The following is a 14243-nucleotide window of genomic DNA, read 5'->3' as shown; positions in this document are numbered from 1 at the left end:
GAAATTTTAGCTAAATATCCCCAGTTTGCTAACTGTAGGTAGTAACTGATTGATTGTAACCTATCCACCGCTGCCCACTGGATGGGGGTGGGCGGTGTGCAGGACAAACATATCAATTGTGACACTATAGCTCTCCACATATGTCAGTTGCTTAATTTTGAACCTGTACTTGTGGTCGGTCTCGAGCCCATTGTTGATGTGATGACTTATACTGAATTTTGTAACTAGCTCATCAAGATTGTAACTTACTTAGCTAAATGAATTGTGGGGTTCAGTCCCTGAGCCCATTATGTGCCTCTGTAACCCTTTCCACTACCGCCCACAAGATGGGTATGGGGTGCATAATAAATGAATTAAACTAAAAAAAACTAACTCTTGAAGATGTCCACGGTTGTTCCGGCAATATTGGATGATGGTACAGTGCTGTCTGGTAGGCCTCGGGCCGGACACCTTTACTCCTCTACAGTCAAGAGCAGAGGTGCCATAGGCACAATCAGAGAACACTGTATAAACATCAGAGGTCCGCGGTTGTTCAACGTCCTCCCAGCGAGCATAAGAAATATTGCCGGAACAACCGTTATCTTGAGGTTATCTTTAGATGATTTTGGGGCTTAGTGTCCCCGCGGCCCGGTCCTCGACCAGGTCTCTACCCCCAGGTCTCTACCCCCAGGAAGCAGCCCGTGACAGCTGACTAACACCCAGGTACCTATTTACTGCTAGGTAACAGGGGCATCAGGGTGAAAGAAACTGCCCATTGTTTCTCGCCGGCGCCCGGGATCGACCCCGGGACCACAGGATCACGCGTCCAGTGTTCTGTCCGCTCAGCCACCGGCCCCCGTGGACATCTTCAAGAGAAAACTAGATAGTTTCTACCAACGAGTGCCGGACCAACCGGGCTGTGGTGGGTATGTGGGCCTGCGGGCCGCTCCAAGCAACAGCCTGCTGGACCAAACTCTCACAAGTCAAGCCTGGCCTCGGGCCGGGCTTGGGGAGTAGAACAACTCCCAGAACCCCATCAACCTGGTATCAACCAGGAACAATCCCTATATGCCACCCCTCTCCTTCCACACTCTGACCCATAGTCCCCTTCCCCCCAACCTCCCCCTCCCCCCAACCTCCCCCTCCCCCCCAACCTCCCCCTCATCCCCCCCCAATTCACGTCAATCTCAACGTAATTTTGTCGTAGTTGTTGAGGAGTTGTGAGGTCCGGGATCTTCGTCCTCTAGGTCATTCTTGTCCTGGGTTGTGTAATTCCCGCTTCCCTTCACAACTGTTGATTTGATTCTTAATCACTCTGAATTTTTTGTATTGTGTGATTTTATTACAGCCGGTCTATAGTTTTCAGCAAATGCTTTGCTGCCTCTCCTGCACAGTGGAGGTGTTTGCTGATTTAAGTGCTTCTGGGATCTTGCCTGTGTCCAAGTTTTTCCTCCGTATTACCCTGAGTGCTCGTGTTACCGCTACTTGACACGTCTTTATGAATACGAGATGCCAGCAGTTGGGACCCAGAGTTGAGTGCATCTTGTCAATCTCGCTATCGAAATCTTGTGTTATAATGTTATATATAATATCAGTTATATTATATGGGGCCCTGGATATCATTCATAAAGAAGCTGTCTGGGTCATCAACATTCATGTTGTTTATTGGTGTGATAAACAGCCTCATACTGGTCTCTTAGAATTTCACTAATTTCTTTATCATCCTCTGTGTACGAGTCTTCAGTTGTAAGTAAAGGTCCAATACTGGCCGAAGTTTTTGGGTTAAATTATTGTATGTGAAAACGTATTTAGTATTTGTTTTTATCTCTGGTATAACATTTGCTTCTAATTTTATTTCGGTCTAGCGTGATGCTTCAACTTTAGCTGTTTCTTCAATATCCCCTTTTTTTGTGCGGGGGGGGGGGGGGGGGGAGCCATGTCTGCAGTCTCTGCCTACGGTGGTCGTCTCTGATCTTACGCACAGGAACGCATTTGAAGCAGAATTTACGCTCTGCGGCAGTCAGTTGTTCTGTCCCGGTGTGCGTCAGATCACTTACACGGCTTCCCATTGGTTGTTTGTAAGTTCTGTTTTTTGTTTTAACCCCAATCACCTGGGGCTCGGGTAGTAGAATAACCCGTGAAACACACTCCAGGTATGTCCCGGGTGGGGGGGGGGGGGGGGGGGAGGGAGCATGTGCCGCGAGGTACTGTGTACACTGGAGTGATCACTGTGGTTCACCGTCCGTCACAGTTGTGTTGGTCCAGAGTGTTGTGATACACTTCCAGTGATGACTGTGCCCAGTGTTCCCTCACTGTGTCATGTAAATACTACAGATATTGTATATTGTGTGTTATAATGCCGCTGATCATATCCCTCTGGTAATAAGAATATATATTTTAGCACCAAATACATCTGTGAGTGTTGGTAATGTTGTATAAAGTTTGTGTTTGAGTTGTAAATGAAGTGTGTTGTTGTGTTCCAGGCGGCGTCGCGGCCGACGCTGCTGCCGGAGCTGGGGGCCGGGGACATGAGCAAGCTGTGTAACCACCGCCGGAAGCTGGCCATCGCCTTCACACACCACCTTCACAATAATGCTAAGAAAGGTAAGTGGTGGCCACTTGTCGTGTGTGGTAGGGGGCCCTCACGACCCCTCCAGGGGCCCACCTCACCTGTCGTGGAGGTGTAACACCACTCTAAATGTAACACCACTAGAATGGAACACCACTATAATGGATACTCTAAACTAATACTGTAAACACTACTACGTATCCTGAGTAACACTTCCCCATTGGTTGCACTTGGTAACACTGTTATTGAACACTGTAATATGAGCTGACATATGATGGTTACACAGGAACTAAAAGGTACACTGCCAGCAAGGAAATGCTAACACAGGATTAAATACGCTGCCACCATCTGCCTTTGACCATTGAGACTATATCAAGCAACGAGGCAAGAAACATTGCTTGACTTGGAGAGTACTTTCTATAATTATCATTAATTATGGGACGGTTGTCAGCCACTATATCCAAAAGGCTAAGAGGATTCAACAATTGACACAGACGGGAAATTTAACATGAGTGTATTGAGACCAAAATTATGTCAATCACCGCTTATAAATCCTACTCTAACACTTGCAAAAATTTAAGAAATTTGGACTTGGAACAAAACCTCAGAGATCACACATATTACCTTAAGACCTCTGTCTCTCTCTGGCTGAGATGTTCTTCACAGACCCGCTCTCGATCCTGGTGTCCCGCACTCTCTTCTCACTAAGTCTCTACAGGACCTCTATATACAACCCCCACAGGGGGGAGGGGGGAGATCTGCTGTTGCTACCTACACCAAGAATGTAAGAAGTCGGCCCACGTGCACAAACACTTAAAAATATTTCAATTAAGCTTGTTTGACATTCACCATACACTCTTCAAGAGAGGAGTTATTAATTACGTGTGTGACTGACCTTTGACTTGGCTAAAAGGGGGAGATCCATGGATGTTTACACATAAGAATCTGGAGTCTAATTCCATTGCAATGTTTGACAAGAGTATCATGAAATATTACATACTTGAAACTATGCTGACAAAGACTAACCCAGGAATTTTTTAATCAACATACAAGATAATCCGGAGGTCATCTGGGCTGACCTCTTGGAGAAGGCTTCCCTGGGTGTGAACTCTAAGGGGGGGGGGGGGTCATGGGTGTTACAGAGGAAGGAGGGGCCCACCTTTCCTGTCGTGGAGGGATTAGGGGCCCACCTCACCTGTCGTGGAGGGAGGGGCCCCACCTCACCTGTCGTGGAGGGAGGGGCCCCACCTCACCTGTCGTGGAGGGAGAAGGGCCCACCTCACCTGTCGTGGAGGGAGAAGGGCCCACCTCACCTGTCGTGGAGGGAGGGGCCCCACCTCACCTGTCGTGGAGGGAGAAGGGTCCACCTCACCTGTCGTGGAGGGAGGGGCCACACCTCACCTGTCGTGGAGGGAGGAGGGCCCACCTCACCTAGGGGCCCACCTGGGAGGGAAGCCTCACCTTCAAGAATCAATTAGTTAAGTTGGTGCAGGAGTGAGGGAGCCACCAGGTTGTTGTGGCTGTGTCAGGCCTTCACGCCGCTACAAGACCCACACTTGTAGGTCAAGTTATGACAACACCAGCCTGCAACCAGACCCAGCCTGGGGAGTAGTGAACAACTCTCACAACCCCCCCCCCAGGTACACTCTGGGTACACTAGGTACACTCCAGGTACACTAGGTACACTTTAGGTACACTCCGGGTACACTAGGTACACTTTAGGTACACTCCAGGTACACTAGGTACACTTTAGGTACACTCCAGGTACACTAGGTACACTTTAGGTACACTCCAGGTACACTAGGTACACTTTAGGTACACTAGGTACACTCCAGGTACACTAGGTACACTTTAGGTACACTCCAGGTACACTAGGTACACTTTAGGTACACTCCAGGTACACACAGAAGGAACACAGCTTATGTAGGACAGGCGTAAATGTATGTATTTGTGTCTGTAGGTTAGGGTAGGCTTTTAAAAGCAATACAATCACCTGTGGTTGATTGTTCAATAAATCACTGAACTATATGTTTAACAAATCTCTCACCCTGTCCATGCAGGACAGAAGAAAATGTATATATGTGGGTTAGTATTGTAAATGTTAAGAGTAAGCGATATGGAAGAAAATGTAGAATAGAACCAGTGAAGAGCAGGGGTGCCATAGGCACAATCAGAGAACACTGTATAAACATCAGAGGTCCGCGGTTGTTCAACGTCCTCCCAGCAAGCATAAGAAATATTGCCGGAACAACCGTGGACATCTTCAAGAGAAAACTAGATAGTTTCCTCCAAGGAGTGCCGGACCAACCGGGCTGTGGTGGGTATGTGGGCCTGCGGGCCGCTCCAAGCAACAGCCTGGTGGACCAAACTCTCACAAGTCAAGCCTGGCCTCGGGCCGGGCTTGGGGAGTAGAACAACTCCCAGAACCCCATCAACCAGGTATTGTTTGTCTTACTCACTTACTGTGTTGGTTATGAAACAGTACTGGGTCAAGTACAGACCTTGGGAGACAGTACTGGGTCAAGTACAGACCTTGGGAGACAGTACTGGGTCAAGTACAGACCTTGGGAGACAGTACTGGGTCAAGTACAGACCTTGGGAGACAGTACTGGGTCAAGTACAGACCTTGGGAGACAGTACTGGGTCAAGTACAGACCTTGGGAGACAGTACTGGGTCAAGTACAGACCTTGGGAGACAGTACTGGGTCAAGTACAGACCTTGGGAGACAGTACTGGGTCAAGTACAGACCTTGGGAGACAGTACTGGGTCAAGTACAGACCTTGGGAGACAGTACTGGGTCAAGTACAGACCTTGGGAGACAGTACTGGGTCAAGTACAGACCTTGGGAGACAGTACTGGGTCAAGTACAGACCTTGGGAGACAGTACTGGGTCAAGTACAGACCTTGGGAGACAGTACTGGGTCAAGTACAGACCTTGGGAGACAGTACTGGGTCAAGTACAGACCTTGGGAGACAGTACTGGGTCAAGTACAGACCTTGGGAGACAGTACTGGGTCAAGTACAGACCTTGGGAGACAGTACTGGGTCAAGTACAGACCTTGGGAGACAGTACTGGGTCAAGTACAGACCTTGGGAGACAGTACTGGGTCAAGTACAGACCTTGGGAGACAGTACTGGGTCAAGTACAGACCTTGGGAGACAGTACTGGGTCAAGTACAGACCTTGGGAGACAGTACTGGGTCAAGTACAGACCTTGGGAGACAGTACTGGGTCAAGTACAGACCTTGGGAGACAGTACTGGGTCAAGTACAGACCTTGGGAGACAGTACTGGGTCAAGTACAGACCTTGGGAGACAGTACTGGGTCAAGTACAGACCTTGGGAGACAGTACTGGGTCAAGTACAGACCTTGGGAGACAGTACTGGGTCAAGTACAGACCTTGGGAGACAGTACTGGGTCAAGTACAGACCTTGGGAGACAGTACTGGGTCAAGTACAGACCTTGGGAGACAGTACTGGGTCAAGTACAGACCTTGGGAGACAGTACTGGGTCAAGTACAGACCTTGGGAGACAGTACTGGGTCAAGTACAGACCTTGGGAGACAGTACTGGGTCAAGTACAGACCTTGGGAGACAGTACTGGGTTAAGTACAGACCTTGGGAGACAGTACTGGGTCAAGTACAGACCTTGGGAGACAGTACTGGGTCAAGTACAGACCTTGGGAGACAGTACTGGGTCAAGTACAGACCTTGGGAGACAGTACTGGGTCAAGTACAGACCTTGGGAGACAGTACTGGGTCAAGTACAGACCTTGGGAGACAGTACTGGGTCAAGTACAGACCTTGGGAGACAGTACTGGGTCAAGTACAGACCTTGGGAGACAGTACTGGGTCAAGTACAGACCTTGGGAGACAGTACTGGGTCAAGTACAGACCTTGGGAGACAGTACTGGGTCAAGTACAGACCTTGGGAGACAGTACTGGGTCAAGTCTCTCTCTACCCCACTCCCTACCCCCACTCTCCCTACCCCCACTCTCCCTACCCCCACTCTCCCTACCCCCACTCTCCCTACCCCACTCTCCCTACCCGAACTCTCCCTACCCGAACTCTCCCTACCCCCACTCTCCCTACCCCCACTCTCCCTACCCCCACTCTCCCTACCCCCACTCTCCCTACCCCCACTCTCCCTACCCCCACTCTCCCTACCCCCACTCTCCCTACCCCCACTCTCCCTACCCCCACTCTCCCAACCCCCACTCTCCCTACCCGAACTCTCCCTACCCCCACTCACCCTACCCCCACTCTCCCTACCCCCACTCTCCCTACCCCCACTCTCCCTACCCCCACTCTCCCTACCCCCACTCTCCCTACCCCCACTCTCCCTACCCCCACTCTCCCTACCCCCACTCTCCCTACCCCCACTCTCCCTACCCCCACTCTCCCTACCCCCACTCTCCCTACCCCACTCTCCCTACCCCCACTCACCCTACCCCCACTCTCCCTACCCCCACTCACCCTACCCCCACTCTCCCTACCCCCACTCTCCCTACCCCCACTCTCCCTACCCCCACTCTCCCTACCCCCACTCTCCCTACCCCCACTCTCCCTACCCCCACTCTCCCTACCCCCACTCTCCCTACCCCCACTCTCCCTACCCCCACTCTCCCTACCCCCACTCTCCCTACCCCACTCTCCCTACCCCCACTCTCCCAACCCGAACTCTCCCTACCCCCACTCTCCCAACCCGAACTCTCCCTACCCCCACTCTCCCTACCCCCACTCTCCCTACCCGAACTCTCCCTACCCCCACTCTCCCTACCCCCACTCTCCCTACCCCCACTCTCCCTACCCCCACTCTCCCTACCCCCACTCTCCCTACCCCACTCTTCACCCCCCCCCCCCTCACTTGGAAGTACTGTGTTCAGAATACAAATACATGCAAATACTGGCAGGAAATCTGTGGGAAAGACTCAGAGAGACACACGCACTCCCAGGGTCTGTCTGGCGCTTGTGGCTGAGTGGGCAGCACGCTGGATACGTAGTCCTGAGGTCCGGGATTCGATTTCCGGCGCCGACGGAAACAGATCGCCAGAGTTTCTTTCACCTTGATATCCCCGTTTCCTAACATTAAATAGGTACGTGGGAGTTAGACAGCTGTTACGGGCTGCTTCTTGGGTGTGTGTGTGTGTGGGGGGGGGGGAACAAAAAATGTTAGTAATTAGTAACAGTTGATTGGCGGGCCGAAAGAGCAGAGCTCAACCCCCGCAAGCACAACTAGGTGAACACACACACACACACACACACACACACATATATATATACCAGGGTAGGGGGTCTGGTAGCCTGGTGGATAGCGCGCAGGAGTCGTAATTCTGTGGCGCGGGTTCGATTCCCGCACCATGCAGAAACAAATGGGCAAAGTTTCTTTCACCCTGAATGCCCCTGTTACCAAGCAGTAAATAGGTACCTGGGAGTTAGTCAGCTGTCACGGGCTGCTTCCTGCTGGGGGGGGGAGTAGTTAGTAAACAGTTGATTGACAGTTGAGAGGCAGGCCGAAAGAGCAAAGCTCAACTCCCGCAAAACACAACTAGGTGAGCACAACTAGGTGAAAACAAACACACACACACACACACACACACACACACACACACACACACACACACACACACACACACACACACACACACACACAAACTATACACACACACACACACACACATACACAGGGTATAGACTCATTCCTCTCAATGTTTGCTGACGACACCAAAATTATGAGAAGGATTAAGACAGAGGAGGACAGCTTGAGGCTTCAAGAAGACCTGGACAAGCTGCAGGAATGGTCGAACAAATGGATGTTAGAGTTTAACCCAACCAAATGTAATGTAATGAAGATAGGGGTAGGAAGCAGGAGACCAGATACAAGGTATCACTTGGGAGATGAAATACTTCAAGAGTCAGAGAGAGAGAAAGACCTGGGGGTTGATATCACGCCAGACCTGTCCCCTGAAGCTCATATCAAGAGGATAACATCAGCAGCATATGCCAGGTTGGCTAACATAAGAACGGCCTTTAGAAACTTGTGTAAGGAATCTTTCAGAACATTATATACCACATATGTCAGACCAATCCTGGAGTATGCGGCTCCAGCATGGAGTCCATAAGTCAAGCATAAGACTAAACTGGAAAAAGTTCAAAGGTTTGCCACCAGACTAGTACCCGAGCTGAGAGGTATGAGCTACGAGGAGAGACTACGGGAATTGAACCTCACTTCGTTGGAAGACAGAAGAGTTAGGGGGGACATGATCACCACATTCAAGATTCTCAAGGGAATCGACAAGGTTGATAAAGACAGGCTATTTAACACAAGGGGCACACGCACTAGGGGACACAGGTGGAAACTGAGTGCCCAAATGAGCCACAGAGATATTAGAAAGAACTTTTTTAGTGTCAGAGTGGTTGACAAATGGAATGCATTAGGAAGCAATGTGGTGGAGGCTGACTCCATACACAGTTTCAAGTGTAGATATGATAGAGCCCAATAGGCTCAGGAACCTGTACACCTGTTGATTGACGGTTGAGAGGCGGGACCAAAGAGCCAGAGCTCAACCCCCGCAAGCACAACTAGGTGAGTACACACACACACACACACACACACAGGCTTGATAGAATTCTACGATCAGGTGACACAGATTAAGCAAGAAAGAGAGGGCTGGGCGGACTGCATTTTCTTGGGTTGTCGGAAAGCCTTTGACACAGTACCGCATAAGAGGCTGGTACATAAGCTGGAGAGACAGGCAGGTGTAGCTGGTAAGGTGCTCCAGTGGATAAGGGAGTATCTAAGCAATAGGAAGCAGAGAGTTACGGTGAGGGGTGAGACCTCCGATTGGCGTGAAGTCACCAGTGGAGTCCCACAGGGCTCTGTACTCGGTCCTATCTTGTTTCTGATATATGTAAATGATCTCCCGGAGGGTATCGATTCATTTCTCTCAATGTTTGCAGACGATGCTAAAATTATGAGAAGGATTAAAACAGAAGAGGACTGTTTGAGGCTTCAAGAAGACCTAGACAAGCTGAAGGAATGGTCGAACAAATGGTTGTTAGAGTTTAACCCAACCAAATGTAATGTAATGAAGATAGGTGTAGGGAGCAGGAGGCCAGATACAAGGTATCATCTGGGAGAGGAAATTCTTCAGGAGTCAGAGAAGGAAAAAGACTTGGGGGTTGATATCACGCCAGACCTGTCTCCTGCAGCACATATCAAGCGGATAACATCAGCGGCATATGCCAGGCTGGCCAACATACGAACGGCATTCAGAAACTTGTGTAAAGAATCATTCAGAACTTTGTATACCACATATGTCAGGCCAATCCTGGAGTATGCAGCCCCAGCATGGAGTCCATATCTAGTCAAGGATAAGACTAAACTGGAAAAGGTTCAAAGGTTTGCCACCAGACTAGTACCCGAGCTGAGAGGTATGAGCTACGAGGAGAGACTACGGGAATTAAACCTCACTTCGCTGGAAGACAGAAGAGTTAGGGGGGACATGATCACCACATTCAAGATTCTGAAGGGGATTGATAGGGTAGATAAAGACAGTCTATTTAACACAAGGGGAACACGCACAAGGGGACACAGGTGGAAACTGAGTGCCCAAATGAGCCACAGAGATATTAGAAAGAACTTTTTTAGTGTCAGAGTGGTTGACAAATGGAATGCATTAGGGGGTGATGTGGTGGAGGCTGACTCCATACACAGTTTCAAGTGTAGATATGACAGAGCCCGATAGGCTCAGGAATCTGTACACCTGTTGATTGACGGTTGAGAGGCGGGACCAAAGAGCCAGAGCTCAACCCCCGCAAACACAACTAGGTGAGTACACACATAAGGAAACTAGAAAAGGTTCAGAAGTTTGCGACGAGACTCGTCCCAGAGTTACTAGGGATGGGATATGAAGAGCGCCTGAAGGAACTGTGCCTTACGACACTAAAAAAAAAAATAAGGGAGAGGGGGGATATGCTAGCAACGTATAAAATACTCGGGGGAATTGACAGTGGACATAGATGAAATGTTCACATGGAATAGTAACAGAACGAGGGGACATGGATGGAAGCTGGAGACTCAGATGAGTCACAGAGATGTTAGGAAGTTTTCTTTTAGCGTGAGAGTAGTGGGAAAATGGAATGCACTTCAGGAACAGGTTGTGGAAGCAAATACTATTCATAATTTTAAAACTAGGTATGATAGGGAAATGGGACAGGAGTCATTGCTGTAAACAACCGATGCTCGAAAGGCGAGATCCAAGAGTCAATGTTCGATCCTGCAGACACAAATAGGTGAGTACACACACAAATATATATGTACACATATATATTTGTGTATATTAGTATATTTTGGTAGCAGTCTTTCCTGTAGACATATATTATTAAATATGACCGAAAAAGTAAGATTAATAATTCTAACACGAATTTTCTCGATCTTTCGTACGTTTCTTTTCACTGTTGGTGGAAATGTCAAGACACACAAGCCTGGAAACCCACTTCGGCCAATCATCAGCCAGATACCCACACCCACGTACAGACTGGCGAAGCGACTCAACGGCCTGCTGACTCCTTATGTCCCTTGCGCCTTCAGCCTGAAGTCTCCAAAGGAATTTGTTGACTTACTGCGGGGCACACGGGCCACAGGGATAAGAGCCTCGTTGGACGTAGAATCCCTGTTTACCAACGTACCTGTGGACGAGACAATCGGGATGATAGCCGACAGAGTGTATCGTGATCCGGCCTGTACTCCTCTTGACATACCAGAAAACATTCTGAGGAAACTACTCCAAGCTTGTACTAAAGAGGCACCCTTCTTGAGCCCGGATGGGCACATGTATAAGCAAGTAGATGGGGTCGCCATGGGTTCCCCCCTAGGTGTCCTGTTTGCAAACTTCTACATGGGTACCATCGAGCAAAAAGTCTTAGTCGAAATGAACTTGAAACCGGCCATATACTACAGGTATGTTGACGACATTTTTACACAGGTACCTGATGTCAGACATCTGCAGGAGCAGACATCTGCAGGAGCTGAAGGAGGCATTTGAGCAGAGTTCCGTGCTGCGTTTCACTTACGAGATGGAAAAGGATGGGAAGCTGCCCTTTCTAGATGTAACAGTCATGGAAAAGAGCAGAGGTTTCCACACTGCAGTCTACACTAAGGAAACAAACATAGGAATGTGCCTAAATGCCAACAGCGACTGCCCAGACAGGTACAAGAGGAGTGTTGTTAACGCTTATGTCGACCGTGCTCTCAGCCACAGCTCAGAATGTAAGCAAGTCGACGAAGAACTCTGTAGGGTAAGGTAGGTCCTAGTCAACAACGGCTTCTCCAATGGTTTCGTCGAAGACATCATAAGAAGGAAAGTGAAACGCCATGCAACCTCTGAAGAGACAACCAACACAACACCTATACCCCCTATTAGACTATTTTACAGGAACTTCTTTTCAACAGCTCATAAAACGGAGGAAAGGGTCCTGAAAGATATTGTTAATAGAAACGTTATCCCTACAGACAAAAATCAGAGGATACAACTGACGATTTACTATAAAACCAGAAAAACGGCCAGCCTACTCATGAGAAACTCTCCAGACACAAAGCAGAACGCTTTAAAAGAGACCAACGTCGTCTATGCCTTCAAATGCCCTCTTGGGGACTGTAAGCTCCAAAAAAAAACAGTATATAGGCAAGACAACAACATCTCTTTCTAGGCGTTTAACGATGCATAACCAACAGGGCTCCATTAAGGAACATATAATCTCTTCCCACAACCAAACCATCGCCAGAGAAATCCTAGTAAACAACACAGAAATCATCGATAGATACAGCGATAGCAGGCGGCTTGACGTCTGCGAGGCTCTACACATCAAGAAGTCAACACCAGCAATCAACAGCCAATTAATGCACAACTATATTCTACCCACCTCAAGACTCCGCTCCAATATAGAAGCATCAAGAAATATGGACCAATAGGCTTTCTACAAATCACTTCCATTCAATACCCATTGTTTCGTGTTCTGTCTTGTGTTTAGGAATTTAATACCCTATTAATACCACCTCACCCCATCCACCTCACTCAAATGTAGATATAAACAAATCGAAGATGTGTAAGTTCTCTGAAGCCATCAACACAGCCACTCTCCTGGTCAACAAAGGTGTCCAGCAGCTGGACACCCTCATAAAGACTGTGAAGCAGTATCCACCCCCGCGATAACAGCTTGATGGTTAAATGCAACCTCAGAATACTGAGAAAACAAAAATTGTACCACTTACGGGCTATTCATGCCCGTGCCACCTCTTGGGTGGCTTAATCTTTATCAATCAATCAATCGTGTAAGTTCTATTCAGTTGTGTATGTGTAAGCTAAAGTCTTTGAAAATGTAATAAGTTTTACGAAATGCCCTCAAGTGTCGCGTCAGACTAGAAATAAAAATGAATTTTGGAGAATTGATTTTTGAATTACCACCAACAGTGAAAAGAAACGTACGAAAGATCGAGAAAATTCGTGTTAGAATTATTAATCTTACTTTTTCGGTCATATTTAATAATATTTGTATATATATATATATATATATATATATATATATATATATATATATATATATATATATATATATATATATATATATATATATATATATATATATAAAATATAATGATAGTAATGCGAAGAAGCCTGAATGGTCCCCAAGTTAATATGCAACAGAAAACTCCTCAACCCAGAAGGATTCGAACCGAGACAGCCAGGGGCTCCATGCACCTTAGTGTGTCTAGCACTTTCACCACTAGGCCACAACGACTGTAAAGGACTTGGAAGTGGTAAGACCCTTAACACAGTGCCCAACCGCACTCGGTGACCTTTTGGGCCACAGCTGTCACCAAGTTACCTCACATGAAGGTCCACGTGAACAACATTTCTGCGATGAAATTTCTTCTCACGTGTAAGAGCCTGGTTGACCAGACCACCAACCAGGAGGCGTTGATAAAGACAGGGCCACGGAGAGATTGATTGACACAAGTTTCAGCCCCGCTCATGTGCCAGGTAAGTCCATCGCGGGCTCACCATAGCCCGTGCTACATGAACATTTCGTTGTGAGTAGCTACAGCTAAAACAACAATGTAGAGATTGATGCCCGGCGCTAACATGATAGAAGAGGGAGACACAATTAGTCAACAGTGAGGGAGATAACCATCTGGGGAACAAATCCACAAGGGCCGTGATGAGGGCTCGAACCTATGTCCGAGAGTATCCCAGACGCGCCTTAATCATTGCACAATCACAAATTTATAATGTCCAAATAAACTTTAATGCGCAGGGTTATCAGGTGAACGAAACTCTGCCCATTTGTTTCTGCTTCGGCTGGGAATCGAACCCTGACCCATAGGACTACGACCCCCGAACGCTGTCCACTGAGCCACAAAGCCCCTGTGCGTGTGTGCGAGCCATATACATTGAGTGTGGTGACAGGTGTGTGTGAGGTAGTGAGGGGGAAGATGATGTGAGTGGTGAGACAAGAGTGAGTTACCGTGATGGGTGTGCGAGGCAGCTCCTGTCTCTCCTGACTCTCAGTGGTCACTTACTCCCACTTGTGAGTGACCTCCACCACCCATGAATGACGCAGGGTGGTGTGTGGGGAGGGTGGTGTGTGGGGCGTGGTGGGGAGGGTGGTGTGTGGGGAGGGGGGGGGGGTATG

The 14243-nt window shown here is 48.4% G+C and overlaps 1 protein-coding gene across 1 annotated transcript in view; it reads left to right on the top strand.

Annotated features, from left to right (window-relative positions):
• Window positions 1-2171: 2171 nt before the first annotated feature.
• LOC123755713 (uncharacterized) overlaps window positions 2172-14243 on the top strand; it is a 395205-nt gene continuing 383133 nt past the window's right edge. The window contains exons 1-2 of the mRNA XM_069300362.1: window positions 2172-2183; window positions 2463-2583. Coding sequence (XP_069156463.1) covers window positions 2172-2183; window positions 2463-2583 — 133 coding nt within the window. The remainder of the gene's footprint in view (window positions 2184-2462; window positions 2584-14243) is intronic.

This window comes from Procambarus clarkii, chromosome 43 (genome assembly GCF_040958095.1).
Source record: "Procambarus clarkii isolate CNS0578487 chromosome 43, FALCON_Pclarkii_2.0, whole genome shotgun sequence".
Classification (NCBI taxonomy): domain Eukaryota; kingdom Metazoa; phylum Arthropoda; class Malacostraca; order Decapoda; family Cambaridae; genus Procambarus; species Procambarus clarkii.
Note: the sequence above shows the minus strand (reverse complement) of the source record. Positions and strands in the feature narration are given on the sequence as shown.